A 21,132-nucleotide genomic window follows, 5' to 3' on the forward strand; every position below is an offset into this window, starting at 1 on the left:
AGAATCACTCTTAGCAGAAATATCAACGTATCTAATGTTCAGGCCAGGGAGAACTTCCATGTGTGAGGCATTAGAAGAAGAAAAAGAAGAAAAGGAAATTTGTTGTTCCCTGGAGCTGTAGAATTCCTTCAAGACATGCAAATAAGACTTGAAATTCAATGTTTGTTGATTTTCTATCCAATATACTACATTTTTTTGTGATTTGACAGTACAGCCCTTGTTAATCTCAAAAAATGCCAATTCAAATGAGTGTCTATCAAACATAATACATATTAAATAAATGACTACAGAGACTTCAAATCTTATGCAGCTTTTGTTTCCTTTATTAGGCAAAGCTGAATGATAGTCGTAATTCTTACATCTTTATGCAACTGTTTCAAAATCTCAATGGGTTTGACTTTTTGTCAACTGCAGTCTATACAAGTGTGAGACACAACAATAAAACTTTCCCACTAAAGCTAGCTGTATTAAAAATTCGGGGCCAGCAAGCATACCCCACCCTCATGCAGTTTATCACATCCTCCATTTAGACATCCAATATTTGCTATGCATTATAAATTAGATGAAGCATTTGGTACATCAGGTTTAAAAAATCCACAAAGTTTTCTTCTCTACATTAACACTGTAATTTATCACAGGAAACAGATGAACCAAGTGCAGACTCTTGAAGAAATGTAATGTTGCTAAGCAGATACTATCCGGAGCTGCTTATCTTCGTAGTAAACATTAACCTTATACGAATTCACTTAATTAAGAAGCTGCAAAGATAGAAAAAAATAGGATTAAAACCTGTGCACATGTAGCTTTTGCATCATTTCTGTTTGGAAAGATCAATGCTTCTTCGTAATACTTAAGTGATGGGTTTGATTCAAAACAATATATTTTTTTAAAGGATCCCTGGTGAGTGCTTTTCAGTACTTAAAATGGGATGCTCACTATTCCCTCCCACAATGCACACATATATAATACCAGGGCTTTTTTTCTGGGAAAAGAGGTGGTGGAACTCAGTGGGTTGCCCTTGGAGAAAATGGTCACATGGCCGGTGGCCCCGCCCCCTGATCTCCAGACAGAGGGGAGTTGAGATTGCCCCGCGCTGAGCAGCGCGGAGGGCAATCTAAACTCCCCTCTGTCTGGAGATCAGGGGGCGGGGCCACCAGCCATGTGACCATTTTCAAGAGGTTCTGGAACTCCGTTCCACCACGTTCCAGCTGAAAAAAAGCCCTGTATAATGCCCATCAGAAATGGGTGTCAACTCTATAGACAACTCCCCAGTTTTTGACATTTCCCCACTTTCCAATAAATGTTTCCCCTTGCGAATGGGGCAGGCTCGCAAAGCTACTGGACAGGACAGGCCTTTTGAGGGCCAATCCTTCTTGAAGGTATGCAATTGCCATCTTCCTTGGCTTTCAGTTCCTACCGGGAGAATAGGAATTTTAGCTCTTTGGGCCTCCTAATACAATTTAGAAGGCTGAGAAAACTACAACTCCTATTATTCCCAGCAAGAAGTAACAGCAAGGGAAGATGCAAACTATGCAACTGTGGGGAGAGACCCCAAAGAGGCCTTTCCTGAGTTAAATGATTTCTCTCTACTGCTAGCCACTACCCCTTCCCTCTTTGCCCCCCCCCAAACCCCTCTATAAGGAACTGTAAGGGTGGGGTTCTCATTGGTTGGAAGAAGAAAACCCCACTGTGAGTTAGGCAAACCCAATGTGGGACTTTTTGAACTGTGAGAGTTCTCAAGTCTCTCCAATTTGATCACTGTCAGCTTTATTAATAACAATCATTAATGCATAAAACTAAAGGATAAATGCAGTTAGAATTTAAAATTTTAATAATATTGGATCCCTATAATTAAAGAGATTTTAAAAAATTAGAATGAATACAAGAAAAAAACAAAACACCCAGGAGTAAAAGAAAAGTGCAGCAGCAGAAGCATCCAGTGAACACAGGGAGTCACTGCTCAGAAACAGAGAGAGAGAGACCCACACAAACCATACAACTTTGTGGAGACCTGGAGGCCTATTTCAGACGCCTAAGACTGAAAGAATTCTTCAACTACTCTGCTGAACAAAACGACGAACAAAGCACTGAACAGACACCATCACAGCAGTCCCCACCCCCCCAACCCAGCAATACACAACCATCGTTACAAAACTCCAGAAAAAAGAATTCCACATGGACACCCCCTGAGGGCCGTAACTCCTCATTGGACTTTTACATTGAATGCTTCCGTAGATGTACTCAGGCTGAGATAATTGACAAACAACAACACCTAAAGCAGAACCTCAGCCGTGGAGAAAGAGAGGCCATAAACAGCCTCCAAAATAATTCTGGCATCGTAATCAAGGAAGCTGACAAAGGCGGAGCAGTTGTCATCATGGACAAACATAATTATATACAAGAAGCAGAAAGACAACTCTCCAACACAACATTCTATAAAATACTACCTTCTGACCCCACGGAACAATACAAAAGGGAACTCAATAAAATATTAAAAACACTCCCCATGGACATACAAGAATGCATCCATACGGACACACCCCAGGAACCACGACCAGGAAGATTCTACCTACTACCCAAAATCCACAAACCAGGTAACTCAGGACGCCCAATTGTTTCAGGAAAATGCACCATCACAGTAGGAGTCTCGGGATACATGGACTCTATCCTCAGGCCCTATGCCCCCAACACACGCAGCTACTTACGGGACACCACTGACTTCCTCAGGAAAATACAGTCCATTGACAACCTACCAGATGACACCATCCTAGCAACCATGGTTGTGCAGGCCTTGTACACCAATATCCCACATGCAGATGGACTGCAAGCCATACGGAATATTATCCCGGACAAAACCACAGCACACCTCGCCACTGAACTTTGTCACTTCGTACTCACTCACAATTACTTCGAATTTGGTGACAACTTATATCTACAGGTTAATGGCACAGCCATGGGCACACGCATGGCACCACAATATGCTAACATATTCATGGCGGACTTGGAGCAACGCTTCCTCAGCTCCCAGCCACTGGAACCACTACTATACTTAAGATTCCTGGATGACATCTTCATCATTTGGACCCATGGGAAGGAAGCCCTTGAGAGATTTTATCAGGACTTCAATAACTTTCACCCTACTATCAACCTAAGCCTGGACCACTCTACACTTCCTGGACACCACTGTACAACTACATAATGGGCGAATAAATACCACCTTATACCGGAAACCAACAGACCGATACTCATATCTACATGCCTCCAGCTTCCACCCTAAACATACCACTCGGTCTATTGTCTACAGCCAAGCCTTACGTTACAACCGTATCTGCTCCAATGCTCTCGACCGAGACTCACACTTAAGAGATTTACAACAAGCATTTTTGAAACTACAGTACCCACCAAATGAAGTGAAGAAACAAATCAACAGGGCCAGACTAGTACCCAGAAACAGTCTGCTCCAGGACAAACCTAAAGGAACTAACAACAGAACACCACTGGTTGTCACCTGTAGCTCCCAGCTCAAACCCATCCAACGTATCATCAGTGAGCTACAACCCATCCTGGAAAATGATACCTCTCTCTCAGAAGCCCTGGGTGGAAGACCTTTCCTTGCCTACAGACAGCCCCCCAACCTTAAACGACTTCTCACTTACAATCATGAATCGGCCAGCAGAGTCACCAGCACAGGTACCAGGCCCTGCAACAGACCCAGATGCCAGCTCTGCCCCTATATCTACCCAGGGAATACAATTACAGGACCCAATGGCATCAACTACACTGTCTCTGGCTCTTACAGCTGCTCATCCTCCAATCTGATATATGCCCTCATGTGCCAACAATGTCCTTCTGCTCTGTACATTGGACAAACCAACCAACCTCTACGCAAAAGAATAAATGGACACAAATCTGACATTAGAAATGGAAATGTCCAAAAACCAGTGGGAGAACACTTCAATCTACCAGGACATTCCCCCAAAGACTTAAAGGTCGCTGTGGTTCAACAGAAACCTTTCAAAAACAAAATCCAACGGGAGGCTGCTGAATTGGAATTCATATGCAAATTTGACTCTGTCAAGCTGGGACTGAATAGAGACTATGAATGGTTATCACATTATCACAGGTAACAGATTTCCTTTACAGAGGCGTGGTCTGGGGGAGCCCAGTGACGCCTGGTGTGGGCTTTCGGGGACCACAGTTCTCTTTGTCAGATGCATCTGGCAGGGAGAGCTGTGGTTATCGAAGGCTTATACTACATAGGAATTGGAGGCTTTTACTGCAGCAAACTAACACGGCAAACTGACTCCACACCAAAAGGAGATGTTTACATTTACTAGCAAAGGAATGTTTTGGTTGCCTCCCCGCTAATTGCATCCTGTCCCCTTCTGATATATGTCTCCTTCTCTCCCCTATCTCCCCTCCTCTGCTGTATTTGACCAGTTTGGATCATGCATCTGACGAAGAGAACTTGATTCTCGAAAGCTTATGCTACAATAAAATTGGTTAGTCTTAAAGGTGCTACTGGACTCTTTTTGATAGAGAGAAAGAAACCGAGAGGGAGGCGTCTGGCCACATAAACGTGAAGGCGTCAGGAAAGTTCTGCCAATTATATATGATTGCTTACTAGCATATCACTAACCCAGAGATCCAGCGAGGGGAAATGCAACGTGCAGCATTTTACTTTCATATGCCAATTAGGCATTCTGTGACAATTGTGAATCCCTCTTCCTTAGATTTATTAATTTGAATGTCAAAGACCAGGTTCTCTCTATCTATTTGGAACAGGGCCCCACAATAAATAACCAAGGACTTTGAAGTTTCTCAGTAGAACCCATTGCCTACTCTCTTGTAGGACTCTAATCTAATCTAATTATTCACACATGGTCCCTGGAGAGAGTTCCCTGCAAATAGAAATATGTTAATTTACATCGATCCATTGGTTGTGTCTTTTAGGGGAAAGATAGGGGTGAAACGGTTTCTAAGGTTTGGTTAGAGTGATCCTGCTGGCGTCTCCAATCTTCTTTGGAAATTTCTACAATTCATTTCAAAATCTGCACTTTGCAGATTTGAGTGTCCCCCGTGTAAGATATCTTGTGCAGAGAGACTCTAAGAGTGGCTGTGGAAAGCTGCCTGTTCACTTACACAAGATCAAGGTGACTGGCATTATATAAACTTGTACAAAGAAAGAGACCCAAGGAAACATACCATTTTCAAGCCCCTCCCCCTTATTTGTTTGATTGGTCATATGATAAATTAGCTGCAGGATTTATTTAATGGGAGTTAACAGGTAGCCGCTGTTCAGCATTTTAATGGTCTTCAGTTAAAACAAAGCCCCTGGCTAATTTATCAGGTACTTTAACTAAAAGTAATACTGATGCAATCTTGCAGTTAAAATTAACTGCTGGTTTTAATGGGCATAATCTTTTGTGCACAGGGCGTAGCTGCAAGGGGGGAAGTGAACGAGGGCAGGCACAGAAAGTGGTGGTAAAAGCAAATCACACACAGCAGGCTTTAAAAAGTCTGGACATTTAAGGCAAAAATGGCAGAAAATTAACACATTGAGGGAGCTATGCAACCGAGAACCTGACCATTTGGACCGCCCCAGAACTATGAGAAGAAGGTTTGAGAGTATTCCCCAGAGAACTGCAATGTGAGCAGTCAAAATTTTCAAGTTAACTCTTATAAACAGTACATGTTCTCAGAGTCTTTCTACATGAGACATCTGACACGTGAAGAACATGTGTTGAGAGATGCAATGTTAGCTGGGAAGGGTCATTTAAAAAGACACAGCTGGTGGCAGGGCAAAGGCTTTGCTATACACGGGAGCTGTGTTAAGGGGCTGTGAAATGCCAGAAGGGAAACTTCAGCTCACACCTCTCCAGGTCCAAGCCTGGTTCTGGAAAGCAGTTCCAGCCCATTTCCATTTCTTGTTGCCCTCTGGTTATGATCCCACACAGTTTTAGACTGGAGAGGTGAAACTGACAGAGCCTTCCAGGAGGCGAATATGAAATTAACAAACCCTCTGTGGAGTGATCTCTGTTGGCTTCTTAAACTACGCTTCCCGGTTAACATTGTGTCTCCCTACACTTGACAAGCACGTGCCAAGGCGTCTTGTGTAGCCAGACCCTCAGAGAGCTGGGATTAGCAGCAGAACCCCACTGAGTGTATGCTCTTGTTTCCTGAAGTATGATATATGAAAAGACCAAACTCTCGTTATGATCCATTGCCTGTACATGGATTTTACAACTCTATGGCACAAGCCCCCCCCCCCTTTTGCTTTGGTTGCCTGACCTGATATTTCTCAAGTAATCATTCAATGGTTCATGTCTGAGTTTTATTTTCATTATATAAACATTACAAATCTGAAATGAGTTTCTGGATATGAATTTTTTATATTTCTAATGCAGCTCAGGAGATTTGTTCCCCTTTGCTATTTGTCAGTGTTTGACATGGCTCTTTCCCCCCGCCATCTTCTGTCACAATGCTCAGCTGAACGCAGGGAGGGAGATGCAGATTGGTTTTCACGGCTTAACCAATGAGTCTCCTACACTCGATGCTTTAGTAGTTCCAGAGCAGAAGTGAAAAGAATTGGATTACAAAACTTTACTGCTGCAGAGTAAAATACTTCCACATTAGACCTGTTGTCCAGCAAACAGCAATTATACCTTCTTTACTACTGATTATTTTACCCACTTCTCCACTCCCCTTTACTAGCATCCTTTGCATATATGGTCTAAAGTAATGCGCAAACTGGACAATCTCTAATGTGACTAGTGGAAATTCCCATAATGATGACAGTACCTTTTCTTTACACAAGTGTAACTGGCTGTTTTGTGCCCGTTGGTGTGCATATTGATTTACCATACATGATAATCTACACAAAGGACTCTCACCTATTGGCTGACACGTTGGAAGACTTTTCCAGAGCCATCCCAAACAGAATTATACCCTTCTAAACCCATGGACTTCATCAGACTTGGAACAGCACTGTTCCTCCTGTACGGATGGTACTTAAATTCATGCTTCATTTACAGAATACTACCCTCCATCCCCATTTTAGAAACCCTTCCCAACTGTTACTATGAAATTTACCCAAAAGGAAGATGACCCTTAAAGTAAGACAATCCCCCTAAAAAAAAAAGGTTTTACACAAAAGTCCCCTCTCGTACAAAACTCAATTCTATGCAAAATGAAGATATCCCAGTTTTTCTCACTGGAACATGTGGAAAGAAACCCGGGCTTCCATTTGGGTAAACAGGGTATTTATTTAGAACGTGGCTCCAATTAAGAGTTTTATACCATTTGGAGTGCTCAAGAATTTCTTTGGAATAGGACTGATATAAGGGGGATGGGATAAATAAGTGATTATTAGAAGTAGAAAAGAGCAAGAGTCCAGTAGCACCTATAAGACTAACAACATTTGTGGTAGGGTATGATCTTTCGTGAGCCACAGCTCACTTCCTCAGATGATCCTCATGAAAACTCATCCCCTACCACAAGTTTTGTTAGTCTTATAGGCGCTACTGGACTCGTACTCTTTTCTACTGCTACAGACAGACTAACACGGCTACCCATCTTGATTACTAGGAGGATGTTCTGGAATGCAGCAGCACTACAAAAGAGCAGGAAGTGGCTAGTGAAGCCCGGTGGGGAATCAGAAGGCACTTGCAAACAATAAAGGCAACAAATGCTTTAAGAGGGAGGGAGGGAAATTTCTGTTTTAAAGAAGCTTTTAATTTGCTATGGTGGTTCATTTATAGCAGCTTGTGCTCCAGAATTCCTAACTAGTTCCTTCTCTGGAAAGGGGGTGGGGAAAACTTTATTAATTAATTAGCTGCAAAGTGTGCTCATGATATTTCATGATAGTAACACTGCACTCAAGCAATTATGATCATAGTAAAAATTAAAATATAATGATCACATTTGGTTCAAATGGAGCAACAAATGCCTCCCCATCCCCCACTGTTAGGCAAATGATCCTTCCAGGATGCTGGGGCAACTAACTGCGAGTAGTGAGTCTGCAAAGTATGTTTAAAAGGGACTATTTGAGAGAGAAGGAACGGTTTTCCAAATGGGGTAATCCTGAAAGTAAGTATAATGGGCTGGATCCTACCATTCAGCTCAGCTAAGTGAGGAGTCTTACTCTAGCGGAAAGCAGCTCTTACTCTAGTGGAAAGTGCTGAGTTAGCCAGAGCAGAGTAGTATGATACATACAACCCAACAGTCCTTTCTTACCCTATTGCTCTTGATTTTCACTTGATTTCATTTTGATCAAGTGTCATTTCACATAAGTCGATGGTGACACGAGAGTATGCACAGCAGGAAACATGCTGTTTCCTGATCTCTTTTTTGATACGTGCTTCTTCAAAGGAAGGTCAATGCTATTGTTTAGAAACAGATAGCAAACAAGCTGTTTAGTACCTGTGATGTTTTCTGTAGAGTGAAATTTATGATGAGATTTGCATGTTTAAGCATGTCACATTGCTTCAGAATCGATTATTTTAACCAAATGCAAATAGCCAGGGCCGGTGCCAGGGTTTCTGGTGTCTGAGGTGAGATACCTACTTGCCCCCCCCCCACTAACCAATTTTTTAAAAACAGAAGAAATGTAGGAAAAATGAAAAGCACAAAACTTGAAACTTTTTACATTTTTAATTCAATTTTTATTTAATTTTAATTTTTTAAATGTGTGAGAATAACAACAGTCTTTGTTTTTCTTATTGTAAGCCAAAAATCTATTTTGTGAGCAGGAACAGCAACCTGCATTAAAGTTTTAAGCACACCTCCTTTTGTGTGTGTGTTTATAAAAAAGTTTCCCTCTCTCTTCCCAACTGTCTCTGAACCCAGAGACTCTTGGCAGGAGAAGGAGGGATTCTCTTATAGGGCCCGCTTGATCACCTTTGTCAGAGATCCCTTTTGGGAACTACCCTCCATGCTCCTCCTTCTCCCACCCCCCTTTGGGTTCGAAGTGAGCAGCAGCTGACAGCTAAACATGTGGTGTATAAATATTGAAATAAACTATTGGGGGAGAGGGGGAAGGTGGGGGTGATATATGGAAACGAGGGGATGAGAGAAGGGAGGTGATAAAGGGGGGGGGGCGCAGTGTGGGCGGCTGCTCTGCTGGAATGAAGGGGGGAGCAACCTTGAGATCAGAGAAGAGGAGGGGGGAGGGAGAACAAAAGGGAGAAGGAGGAAGGAAAGTAATAGAATTTAAAACAACAACTTTAAACCCAACAACAGTGATTTGCTCCTACCTGTCACGCAGGGACCGAAAGGGAATTGTGTGTGTCTCACCTCACTTCCTCCTTCCTCTGTGGCGGTACACACACAACCAGCCAATCTTTCCACCAAAAGCAGCACCCCCCCCCCCCCCCAGAAAAGCTTGAGGAGAGGTGAGAAGTAGAATTGATGCCAGCCGGGGAGGGAGAAAGTGATGTACTAAAAGGAATGACAGGATTGCCCGTTGGAAATAATGGGAGAGGCCTGAAGGCCCATTGGAGAAAAATGGGAGCCTGGAATGCCAATTTGCTTGCATGGGCTCCACTGAAATGCATTACAACACAAAAAAAGAGCAAGAGTCCAGTAGTGAAGAAGTGAGCTATGGCTGATGAAAGCTCATACTCTACCACAAATTCTGTTAGTCTTATAGGGGCTACTGTTGCTTTTTTCTACTGCTACAGATAAACATGGCTACCCACCTTGATCTATTAACACAGGCCCCAGAGTGTAATGACAGTCCCCGGGAGAAGAATCAATGGTCTGGGACTGAAATGGCAATGGGTGTGGGATGACAGGGGGTGTCATTCTAGTCCCAGAGCCCTGACCCTATTCCCAGGAGCAGTCGTTCTACTCTTCGACCTGTCATTCCAGTCCCTGAGCACACGTTCTGTTCCTAGAGGCTGTCATTTCACTCTGGGACTGTCATTCCAGTCCAAGAACACTTCTGCTACTCCCAGGGGCTGTCATGCCATTGTGGTGCCTGCCATTCCAGTCCCAGAATGCTGCTTCTACTCCCAGGGGCTGTCATTCCACTGCACTCTGGGGGCTGTCCTTCCAGTCCCAGAGCACTGAGCCTATTCCAAGGACTGTCATTCCACTCTGAAACCTGTCCTTCAGGTCCCGGAGCACAAACTCTATAGCTAGGGACAGTCATTGCACTCTGGGGGCTGTCATTCCACTCCCAGTGTATTCTATCTGGTCCCAGAGACCTTTATGGAAAATCCATTCCACATTCTCTTTGCAACTTTTTTTGTGTTGTGATGCATTTCAATGGAGCCCAGGCAAGTAAATTGGCATCCCTGGCTCCCACTATCTCCAATGGGCCTTCAAGCCTCTCCTATTATTTCCAATGGGCAATCCTCCTCCTCCTGTCATTCCTTTTAGTACATGGCGGGGGTAGGGGACAAAAAAGAGAGGATGGAGCAAGGGGGCGAAAAGATCAGATGGGAGCTCGCTGCTCCCCAGCCAGCTAGAGTCTCTCTTCCTTGCTCCACGTGGAAGCTTCGCCCAAGGCTTGAGAGAGAGAGAGAGAGAGAGAGAGAGAGAGAGAGAGAGAGAGAGAGAGGAGGTGGAGGAGGGAGGACATGGCAGAGAGAGAAAAATGTCCCCGCTGATTCTCTAGGTCCTTCCCACTTTCTCCTTCCCCTTTGCTTTCTTCTGTCATTCTGTCTCATCCTCCCCCCGCCCGCCAAAAGAAACGTATCATTTTCCCTCTGCTCCTTTCCAGTTTGTGAGGCAACAGGCAGAAGATGGGGGGAATGCTTGACATGCGTGCGTCCTCCCAGCCCTCCCGCTCAGTCGCTCCACAGGGTGCATGCGCCCCCTCCCCTGGAGCCCCCTCCGGCGCCTCTGCGCTTGAGGCAATTGCCCAACTTGCCTCCATTGACGTGCCGCCCCTGCAAACAGCAGCATTTAGGCAGTCTAGAACATTATTACAGTATAGGATTTAAGAACCTTATTTCTTATTAAGGTGAGGCCTGGGCAAGACCTAAGCATGGGTGGAAAAGGGATACACTGTACCAGGGCCTGGAGATCCAGGGAGCCCAGGTGGCCAGGCTACGGTAAATGCAGGCCAAGTTGCCAAGCATGCTTGAGAATATTTATGGGAAAATACAATAGTCATAAGTGGCTAGTTTAATAGAAATAATATTTAAGTTACAGTCACACGCTTAATGAAACCAAACAGATGAAGGGAGATTTCTTTAAATACAAAGTCCCTTCGTAGCATTCGGTGCACACAATATATTTTTCATTAAAACTAATGAGAGTTCCATGCATGCCTAGAAAAGACTATTTAACCTGGAGGAGACAGGCAAGACTGCAGAACAGCCACTGAGGATTACTGCAGGAGGCCATGGAAAGCCCAATGAATCCAGCAATACTTTACTGAGGAATTCTAATATCTCCAGAGAGTTGGGTAAGAGAACCCTCCAAGTGGAAGAACTCTCCAAGTGGGAGTGTGTAACTTTCAGAATTTTTTGACATGGTATTAGATCATATAACTTGGCTGGAAGAGTTATAAAATATTGACTGAGCAGGCTAGTATATATTCAGGTGCAAAGGGTATTATGCAGCCAACCATTAGAGATTCTTCTATATAGCAAGACTGAAAAAAATGAAAACTCGGTTTTGCCACTCCAATTAGTTGCAAAGAAGTAAGGAGAACCCAGGAATGAATTTTTTAAAACATGATTTATCTCGAGTACTAATCTGAATTAAATTCCTTGATTGAAGATGGGCCTCAGAAATCGTTTCCTATCCTCCTTCTAAAACTAGTTAGAAAAACCCCTGAGGATGCCGATAAAGAACATTTTTGAGAATCCGATGGCTGCTGGTGTTAAGTTATGATATTAGAGGCGCTCTGGTGGTTCAGAACAGTAGTCCATCTAGGCTAGCATCCTTTCCACGCAGTGGCTAACTAGTTGTCCTAGAGGTTCCCTTTTGTTAATTAATTAATAAATTTTTATTGGATGGGTCAATATATAGTCAGATTAAAACACAAATACAATCCATTTCAATTCCCACAAGTATATTTCCCCACCCCCTCCCCTCCCCTTTTCGATGTTGACTTCCAACAGCACTCGAACCCCCCGCTATTAATATCACATTATTCTAGAGGTTCCCTTTTGTAATCATGGCTAGGAGCCACTGATTGACCAATCCTGTATGGCTTTGTCTAATTCCTTTTAAAGGGATTATATATCCACTGATGGTGAATTCTGCAATTTAATTAATCATTGAATAAGTACTTCCTTTTAACTGTCCTGATTATATTCTGTTCCCATTGCAAGAAAAAAAGTTTTAAAAATTAAACAAAACTCTGGGTCTTAGGCCAAAATTCATTTTTGAAGGAGCGGTCAAAGATCTGAGTTCAAGAGACCCCCCTGAATCCTTTTTTCCCATTCCATTCCCTTTATTCCATGCTCACAGACCAACAGGTCATCAGCAGATAGGTTTGGTAATTTAAAAGTACAGAATGATACAATTCAATAAATAATAATTAACCAAATAACCAAAAATACTAAATACAAAGTATGATATATGTCATTAGGAAAAAAAAATCATTAAAAACCATAGATAAAAATTTTGCCGGCCTCCTGAATCCTGTGAGACAAAAGTTTCTATATGAAAAACAAGTGGTTCTCACATTGGTGTTTTTAAATTATAAGATCAATAACATCCAACAGTCTTCCTGGAAAGACATCTTGGAAATAACTACCAAATTCTCTCTGCAATTTTCAGCACCTGGGGAGTGCGGAATACGTTGCGGAGTGTACACTGTTTACCCAGGTCAACAGGAAGGCCCAAGAAGCCTGGCCAATACCTGACATCCTGATTCAAAACCCTCAGCGAGGTGCTAGGACTAGGTGGCAGATGTGTGTGGAGCACAGTCTTGGAGCACTGACACACACACACACACGCACGCGTGTGTGTGTGCACAATGAGCAGAGAGAGAGAGAGAGAGAGAGTTCCCTCAGGGATCAGACTCAGAAAACCACTGATGTTAACATTGGAGTTTGGGGAAATGCAGGTCATGGTCCAGTTGGGACATGTAAAGAAGGACTGGAAGCGAACTGAAAGGTGATCCAGTGATATGATCGGGACAGCGCTAACGTTTCTGGTGGTACGGACGATTTGACTGGTCTTTGGACTTATAGCTAGAGATGGGCATGAACAGGAAAAAACCCGAACATGATGTTCGTTGTTCGTTGCCATCCACGAACAGCGACTCATGAACAACCATGAACCATGGCCCTGTTCACGAACGTGTTCATAGTTGGCTGTTCGTGGGGCCCAGCAGGCTTTCCTCCAGCCATCATCCAAGTCAAGATCCCTACTGCACCACTCCCAGAAACCAGACCTGATCAGGCACCAGGAAAGGTACCAATAATTAATAAGAGTGTGGCCCCAGAGCCTGGAACTTGAAGGGGTAGATCCCTATCCCACCACACACAAAGAAAATTCAAGCTCCAATGCACTCTCTCTATCAAAATGACAACATCAACTGTCTCTCCACTGTCTGCAAAGTCAGAGCTGGGAGCCCTCCTCCCCCCTGGTCTTTGCTCCCTTGTAACAGATTTGGAGCTCCACACTTGAAAGGAAGACCTGCCTATCAAGCTAAATTGGGCTTAGATTGGCATTTCCAGGGCAACAGTGGGAGTTCAGGCAATCCATACCTACGTTGCCAAGGGAACTGATTGCAGGTGCCAGACTGTCTGGCTTGACAAACAGCGACGAACGAGGCTTGCAAAGACCACCTGTTCGGCTTGTTCATGAACAGGTGAGTGGGCTGTTCGTGGCTTTTTTTTGTTCGTATTGCTGTTAGGGTCCATCTCTACTTAGAGCTCATTCTACTGTGAAAGGTTGGAATAATTTACACTTTTAAAAAGCATATAACATATTCATTTTTTTTAAAGTCCAGCTGGACCAATAATACACAGTTATGAATTTAATCCTGGCCACCCAACATTCATGCAGTGTTCCCAAAAGAGAATTAGTCTCCAGGAAACAAAAGTTTTAGAGTTATGGGGAATCCACTGAGAATACAGCTTTACGTGCCTTTGCTGACCAGTCCTGGAACATTGATAGAAGAATCAAGATAGTTTTTCTGGTACTTTGCAGTGTGTAGAGCTATGATCAGCTAACCAGTTTTCAGCCTTGAGGACACTTGTGTGTGACTGGGCCTGGAAACTTGACTTTTCTTCATCTCAAACATTACAGAACTCTACTCATTACAGAACTCTACTCATGGTATTTTTTGTCATGATGCCAAGACCACAGGCCATTTGAACAAGGGAATTGAACAAGGAATAAGCTCCGCCTATCATCCCGAGAGCAACGGACAATCGGAAAGCACTAATCAAATATTAGAACAATTTCTCAGATGTTATATTAATTACCAAAAGGACAATTGGACACAATTTCTTCATTTTGCCGAATACGCTTATAACAACTCGGTCCACAGCTCAACCGGAGAATCTCCTTTCAAAATTGTGCAGGGGTACTAGGGTTTAGACTTCCCCTTTGAAACCAGCCCAGAGTCCAAGAAATCCGGAGATCTGGGAGAGTGGTGGACCTCTCTCACTGAGCAATGGGCTGCAATCCAAAAAACTTTACACAAAGCCAAAGCGGACTATAAAAAGTATGCAGATCGCCATCATGTGAAGCAATGGAAATTGCACCCAGGAGACAAAGTATATGTTTCCACCAAGAACTTCAAAACAGAACAACACAGTAAAAAAATAGGGCTGAAGTATCTGGGACCCTTTCCAATAGAGAGAGTAATCAATGACGTAACTGTGGAATTAGAATTGCCCAAAAACCTTCGTCAGGTCTACTCCACCTTTCATGTCAGTCTCCTCAAGAGGGCACCCCTCCAGATGACTGGCATCCTGAAAAAGCGGTGCCCCACCCTACCCTCGTGTATGGCCAAATACATTATGAAATAGAAGAGATTTTGGACTCAAAATGGAGGCACAAGATCTTTTACCTAGTCACGTGGAAAGACTTTGAGGAGGGGTTCAGAGAGTGGGTGGAAACCTCCAATGTGAACGCCCCTAAACTGATTGCTAAATTTCACAGAACGTGCCCTGAAAAACCGGGGCTTACGGGGTGAGGGAGGGTCTTAAGGGGGGTAGAATGTCAGGATGTCAGTTCTCTAGCCAGAGCAACGCCATATTAACTCTTGTTATAATCAGTAGTTTTCCAGTTTTCCTCCCTCTAGGCCCAGATGTTATCCAGGCCGTTCATACTCATTGGAGCGAAGAGTCTTATCTATCCAGCCCAGCCAATGACCTTGATGTCCTCGTCTTCTCAGGCCTTTGCAGACAGGACTAGGGGGGAGGCTGGGAATGGGTGTTTGCAGTATTGTAACTTTTGTTTTACATGCCATTCTCAACAAAGTTTTCGTTCAGCCAGGGGCCTCTCCAGCCCTTGGATTATGGACACATGTATCCTGAGCATAGTCTTTCAATAAACCCTTTGAACCAAGAGACCTTGTGCTTCTTGCAGAAGGGGTGGGAGACGAACTTGAGATAACTGGGATTCCATAGTCTGACATACTCGTCAAAGACAAGCATGTTTCATCCAGTAATCTCCAAAAATTGCAAAATAACCTCAAAACCCAAAAGTATCTCCAACCCCATTGGTTTTCATGACCAACATCTGAGACTGATACTAAGAGAAAAATCTTGATGTGGAACATTCAATCTCCCATATTTCTATGGTGGAGCAAAAAAGTCCAATGTAACAAAACATTATTTTCTGGTATGCTTGTCACTGGAAAAAAAATAGGTTGCAAAAATTATGTTTTTATCCTCTCTTGTACAGAGTTTGTCGATAACCCCAAATTCATAAAGGAAAAAGTTCTTTTGAAAAGAAGCACCTATAATGCTGCATGCTGTTTATTGATTTTTATACAGAATTTAAAGAGGTTGAGTTTCTGTTCAAACAATGGAATGAATGAAAAAAATGGTAATTCAGCCATAAGTTGCATCATGCATTATGTTCCTTTAGACGTCAACGTCTTGGTTGCAGAAATGCATCAGTATCATACTGTCAGCACCCAACCCTTGCAAATTCAGGTTAAAAAAACTCTGGTCAAAGGAGTGGTGACGGAAACAATTGATTATGTCTTGCTTCACCCCCCCCCCCCCGCCCATCCCTGCATTAATTTTCCGTTCAATGTCTATGATAGTTTTGCCATCCCATGAATTAGGTTTTACTACAAAGGTTCTGTATGCTCCTCCTGTAACTTCAGAATCTCCCGAGAAAAAATCTCCAGTGAAAAAACAAGCACAGCAATCACTCCCCATTCAGCAAAGATAATTCTTTGTGCTGTAAGGTTACTTTCCCACAATTACATGTTGGATCCACACTCTCTTTTTCTATTTTTTTTTTCCAGTTGTGGCTTGCAGTACTAGCTTACTAAGGGTAAAAGGGGTAGCGATTAGAGGTGTGCAAGACAGAACAAATGAGCCAAAAATACACCCGAAATTGTTGGTTTGGTTGATTAAAGCAGCTGCCGGAATAGTGAAATAAATCTGGGAAACAAAGCTATAACAAATCCCCCCAACCAAAAAATTTGGGTGTTCCCTTTCAGTTCTTATCTACAGAGCAACAGCGCAGGTACGCAAGTCAGGCTGTAGCGGGCCGGAAGCATCTTGATTTCCTTAACTGAAAGCTTGCATGCAACCAATGAGATCCCAAGGGGAGAGACTGAGCCCTTAATTATTGGAAAGGGGAATGTGTGCGGTGCGCATGAGTGCATTTTCCCCGGGCAATAGCTTTGTGTTGTCTCCTTGACAATCAGTCACCAAAGAGGGAGGATCACTGACTCCTCCCTCCAACCATTGGCTTCAGAAATGTCCATTCAATTAACTTTAATTTTGTTGGCAGGGAAAGGGGAAGGTGCATCTTTTGTGGGGGGATAACCCAGGCAACGGCATTATTTCTCTGCCAATCGGGTCCTAGGAACACGACCCCTCCTCCCCATCGGGTTCAGACTGGAGGGAAAGAAGGGCATATAACAGCAGTGATGCAGCTGGCTCGATGTGGCCTCTTCCTGCTCCTGTGTCAGTGACTGACGGCTTGGATCCCCTGGCCGGAGCCTCTTTGCTTTCAGGTATGTTCATTCATCCCCTGCTACCTGTCCCTTGTTTTCATTTCCCCCCCTGAAAATGGGATGGTGATGATTAAGTTAGGGGAAGCTTAGGAGAAAGCAAAAGATTTCCCACCCCCTCTGTTCAAATCAAGCGGCCACAACTCCACAACATGATTCTCATGGGACGGGGAGGAGGTCAGAGGGCCACCTGGCCCACCCCTCTCTGCTGGCTTGCCTGCCAGATCCCCCAAGAGCCTGACTTCCCGGGCTGCTCGAGCAGATGCAGTCACAGAGTTCCAACCCTGGGAAGGGGAAAGCCTGTCCGCGCAGTCCTCTCATGATCTGTGGAGGGAGAAGCACCAGATACTGGGCCACGTAAGGGGGTAATGGCGGCATGTCCTAGGCCATGCTCAGAGAAGTAGCACTGTGTGATCTGTGAGCAAGGCACGCATGGGAGAAATGTCATACTTTTGGCTGAGTTGCATGCTCGCTATAAGGAAGATGGCTGAGCTCACAGTTTGGGAGGAAGAATAATAGCAAACAAGGCTATCAAATGAATGTCTTGTGTTGTGTGTGGGAGGGACCGTGGACTGACATCTTCTATTGCCCGTCAGTACAGTCTGGATTTGACCACCACTGTTGGCTCCAACTCCTGTGGTGAGCTGGAGTATGTGTGTATGTGTGGGTGGAGGTGGTGGTGGCTTGAGCTCCAGGTTTGGAGTAGTTTAGAATTAGGTGTGTCTGTCTTCCCTGTAGGAGTGTGCACTGGGGTCCCTTTTCATTGTTTCACCCTGTGAAGTACTACTTAGAAAGACTCAGTTTGAACCAAACTGGTTTCCAAGGTAGTACTACTGTACCCTATCAACACTGTTCAGCCCAAGGAGCAGTCCGGTTTTCTTGGTTTGAACTATTAGTGTATACGACTGCCACATACACAGCAGATATTCAACACTGCAGCTGAGGTCTAGCTAGACTTTAAGTTGCAGGCGTACATGGTATTCCAGCGCACTTAGTGAGGAACTACACTCACATCACACTCTAATGAGCAGCAGGCCACTTAAGAGGGGCCCTGGGGTACAGCAGTTGCTGAAGGGTGCTAAGAAAGGGAGGGGTGCAGGGAGGCAGAGAGAGGGGGGGGCTCTGGTTTTCCCCAGACTGTGCAAAGGCCAGCAGTGGAGCAGCCTGCAGGCACTCCTGCAGGTTGGTGCTGCTGCGCCACCTGCACGTGTTCCACGGGCTGATGGTGCGACTGGCATTAGCCTGTCATTTCGCAGGCAGACAACCAAGGGGAGAAGTAGCCTGGTGTGATATTTGGCACTGACATGGAGGACGTCAAGCTGGCAATCAACCCAGCAATACAGAATCTTCTGGAGGGGCTGGAGGAGGGTTAAGTCACTGACGTCTCTTCTTGCATTCCAGTGAGGTCCAGCAGTCCTCAGGTGGGGAGGGAGGGGAACCATGCGGCATGTGGAAAAGGAAGAGGGGGAGCTGTTTCTGGAGGGTATCACACCTCAACCCTTCCCCCCACAAACCCTCCTGCCCCTGCTAGACACACGGTGTATTTCCGGAGTACCTCAAGGGAGGTGGCTTGACAGGCACCCACTGTCACGAATCAGCAACGGGCTGTACCACAACCTCTGTAGTATGGAACTACCAAATGGAGGACCTCTGCTATGCTCAGTGCCAGCTCTGCAGACAGAGGGTCAGCCAGGGGAGAGATCTGGCTTATATTTCTACTTCTGGGCTAAGGAGCCTTTTGAAGAAGTACCATGAAGTGGTGGTTCTTCAGGGAGAAAGACGTGACGCTGATCAGGTGGTTGTCCAGCTATGGGTGATGTGCACTAGTGGCAGCCGAGGACCGTCCAGGTGGGGGTACCAGTGTTGGAGAGGGTGAGAAGGCCCTCTGGGCCAGCTACTGCCAGGCTCTGTTCCATGCCCAGGTGATGGATGAGCAGCATACGGTGGCCAGTATCTCTGCCATCTTCCATCAGAGGGTAGAGAAGAGGGTGAGCAATGATGTCATCTGTGGATTTGTGGAGACAGATGGTGGTGGATACATCCAATTAGGGGTCAAGGGCTTGGGTCTCAATTGCATTTACTACATGGCCCACCTTCATCCTTGGGGTGGGAAAGCAGCCCAGTACCAACTTGGATGTTGAGGCCGGAGACTTCTAGCAACTGATTGCCCTAAGATTTCAGGCCATTTCTTGCAGCGTGAAGGCCACCTACAGACTGCGTGAGAAGCAGGTGAAGTGGGGCATGCCAGAGCACCGCCTCATCGCTGATGTACCCCCACACTGGAACTCTACCCATGTCATGCTTGAGTGTCTGGAGAAGCAAAGGAGTGCCCAGGACAAGTTAGCTGGTGAGACTGACTTCATGCTGGGGGCAAAGAGTACCGCTGCTGCACAATGGGACACACTCGCCCAAATGGTGTTTGTCCAGAAGTCCTTCAAGGACTTCACTGAGGCATTCTGCGGTAGCACAAGTCGCTCTGGTCGTATCATTCCCTTGGTGCGGGAGCTCCAGGAGAAGCTAGATGAACTCTTGGTTGGACCAGGGCAAGACCATGCTCTGCTGCTTCCGTCAGTGTGCACCTTGGTGAGAAGGCTGAAATACAGCACTGACCCCGCCGACTCCAGCCTCTCACTAGGGAAAGGGTCTACATGCTGGGGACCACGGGTGACCCTCAGTTCGAGAGCGTGGTCACCCCCCAGGCAGCCTGTGCTCTCTCCCTATGGAGAAATAATCTCTGCAGGGAAGTGCAGGATGCGAGGGGTGACCTCCTCAGGGATGAGGAGTAGGAAGAGTAAGAAGGTGGCGGCCAGCCCTCGATGCCAACCCTTATCCAGGGGAGGCACACCCTCCTGACCATGACCTCAGAGGTATTCCTCCTAAATGCCTTGGGCAGGCACATGGAAAAGGGAAAAAATGGAACGAGAAAGAAGGATTTTTGAAATGCAACACTGTTGCTCTGCTGTGCTGGTTGGCCTCTCACCACACCTCTGCTATTGCTTTGCCAGAGATTTTCCAGCCATAATGTGCCCACCGACGCTCACTTTCTTCAGAGGTCCATTGTTATGTGTCCTTAAGGAAAACTGCAGTGGGGTGATAGTTTCAAGGGAGGACGTTGTTCTGTGAGACTTTGAGTGCTGTTACGTACAAAAACAGCTGCCCCAGAACCTCGTTTTCCCAACCTCCCTTGAAAAGAACAGCATGCATCTGCGCTTGTGCAGCCTACATGAGCCTTGTACACATGCAACAGGCTGAAACTCATGATGATAAAAAAACCCCAGATTAGATCCAAACTGGCAATGACCCACCCAAAACAAACTAATAACGGAATGGAGTTCGTTCGGAAACCCCGGATTTGAAACTGTATCGAAAACTTTTTCAGTGTACACATCTAGTAGGGATTCTCCACTCTGCATTGAAGTGATTATCCAGACAAACCCTTTATACAGAGGCACAACTCACTTGTTTATAGACTCATGAATATCAGAACAGAAAACTGAGAGCTGGAAGCAAACTGAAAAAAAACAAGACTTGGACGGAGAGTTTGGTTATTTGAAGCCCTACCTGTACGGATAGCCGTGGTACTTGGAGCGGAATATTGATAGCAGGAAGCTGAAGAAGAAAACGACCAGCCCCAGCCCCACCAGGCATATTACTGGAGGTGCGGGGGGGGGGGGAAACAATCAAAGAGCGCAAGAAAGGGTATTATATTCAATGTTAGTTAACACTATCAACATTTACAACTACATTTTGAAGTAGAAAGGTATATGCTTGCTATATTGTCCTCTTGCGTCCTCCCAGTTTCATCTTACATAACATGACAATAAGAAAACAAACAGATTATATCTTTCTCGTGTCTTAAAAGCAGTGGAAATTTGCAACAAGCAAAATATTTAATCATGCTTGTTGCAGGAGAACTTCATGCAATGCAATCCTGGGTGCCTGTCGGACCCTCTGAGAGTCTGTTGGCCCACAAGCTTACGAGTCACAGCACCCAGATCTCATGCATCAAAATA

General features: G+C 44.9%; 1 protein-coding gene across 1 annotated transcript in view; it reads right to left on the minus strand.

Moving 5' to 3' along the window:
* Nucleotides 1-354: 354 nt before the first annotated feature.
* The window catches only part of TUSC3 (tumor suppressor candidate 3), a 218,884-nt gene continuing 198,106 nt past the window's right edge, over nt 355-21,132 (minus strand). The window contains exons 9-10 of the mRNA XM_054990060.1: nt 20,681-20,771; nt 355-758 (exon numbers count right to left, since the gene is read on the minus strand). Of these exons, the coding sequence (XP_054846035.1) occupies nt 743-758; nt 20,681-20,771 (107 nt within the window). The 3' untranslated portion in view covers nt 355-742. The remainder of the gene's footprint in view (nt 759-20,680; nt 20,772-21,132) is intronic.

Source organism: Eublepharis macularius, chromosome 10 (genome assembly GCF_028583425.1).
Source record: "Eublepharis macularius isolate TG4126 chromosome 10, MPM_Emac_v1.0, whole genome shotgun sequence".
Lineage (NCBI taxonomy): Eukaryota > Metazoa > Chordata > Lepidosauria > Squamata > Eublepharidae > Eublepharis > Eublepharis macularius.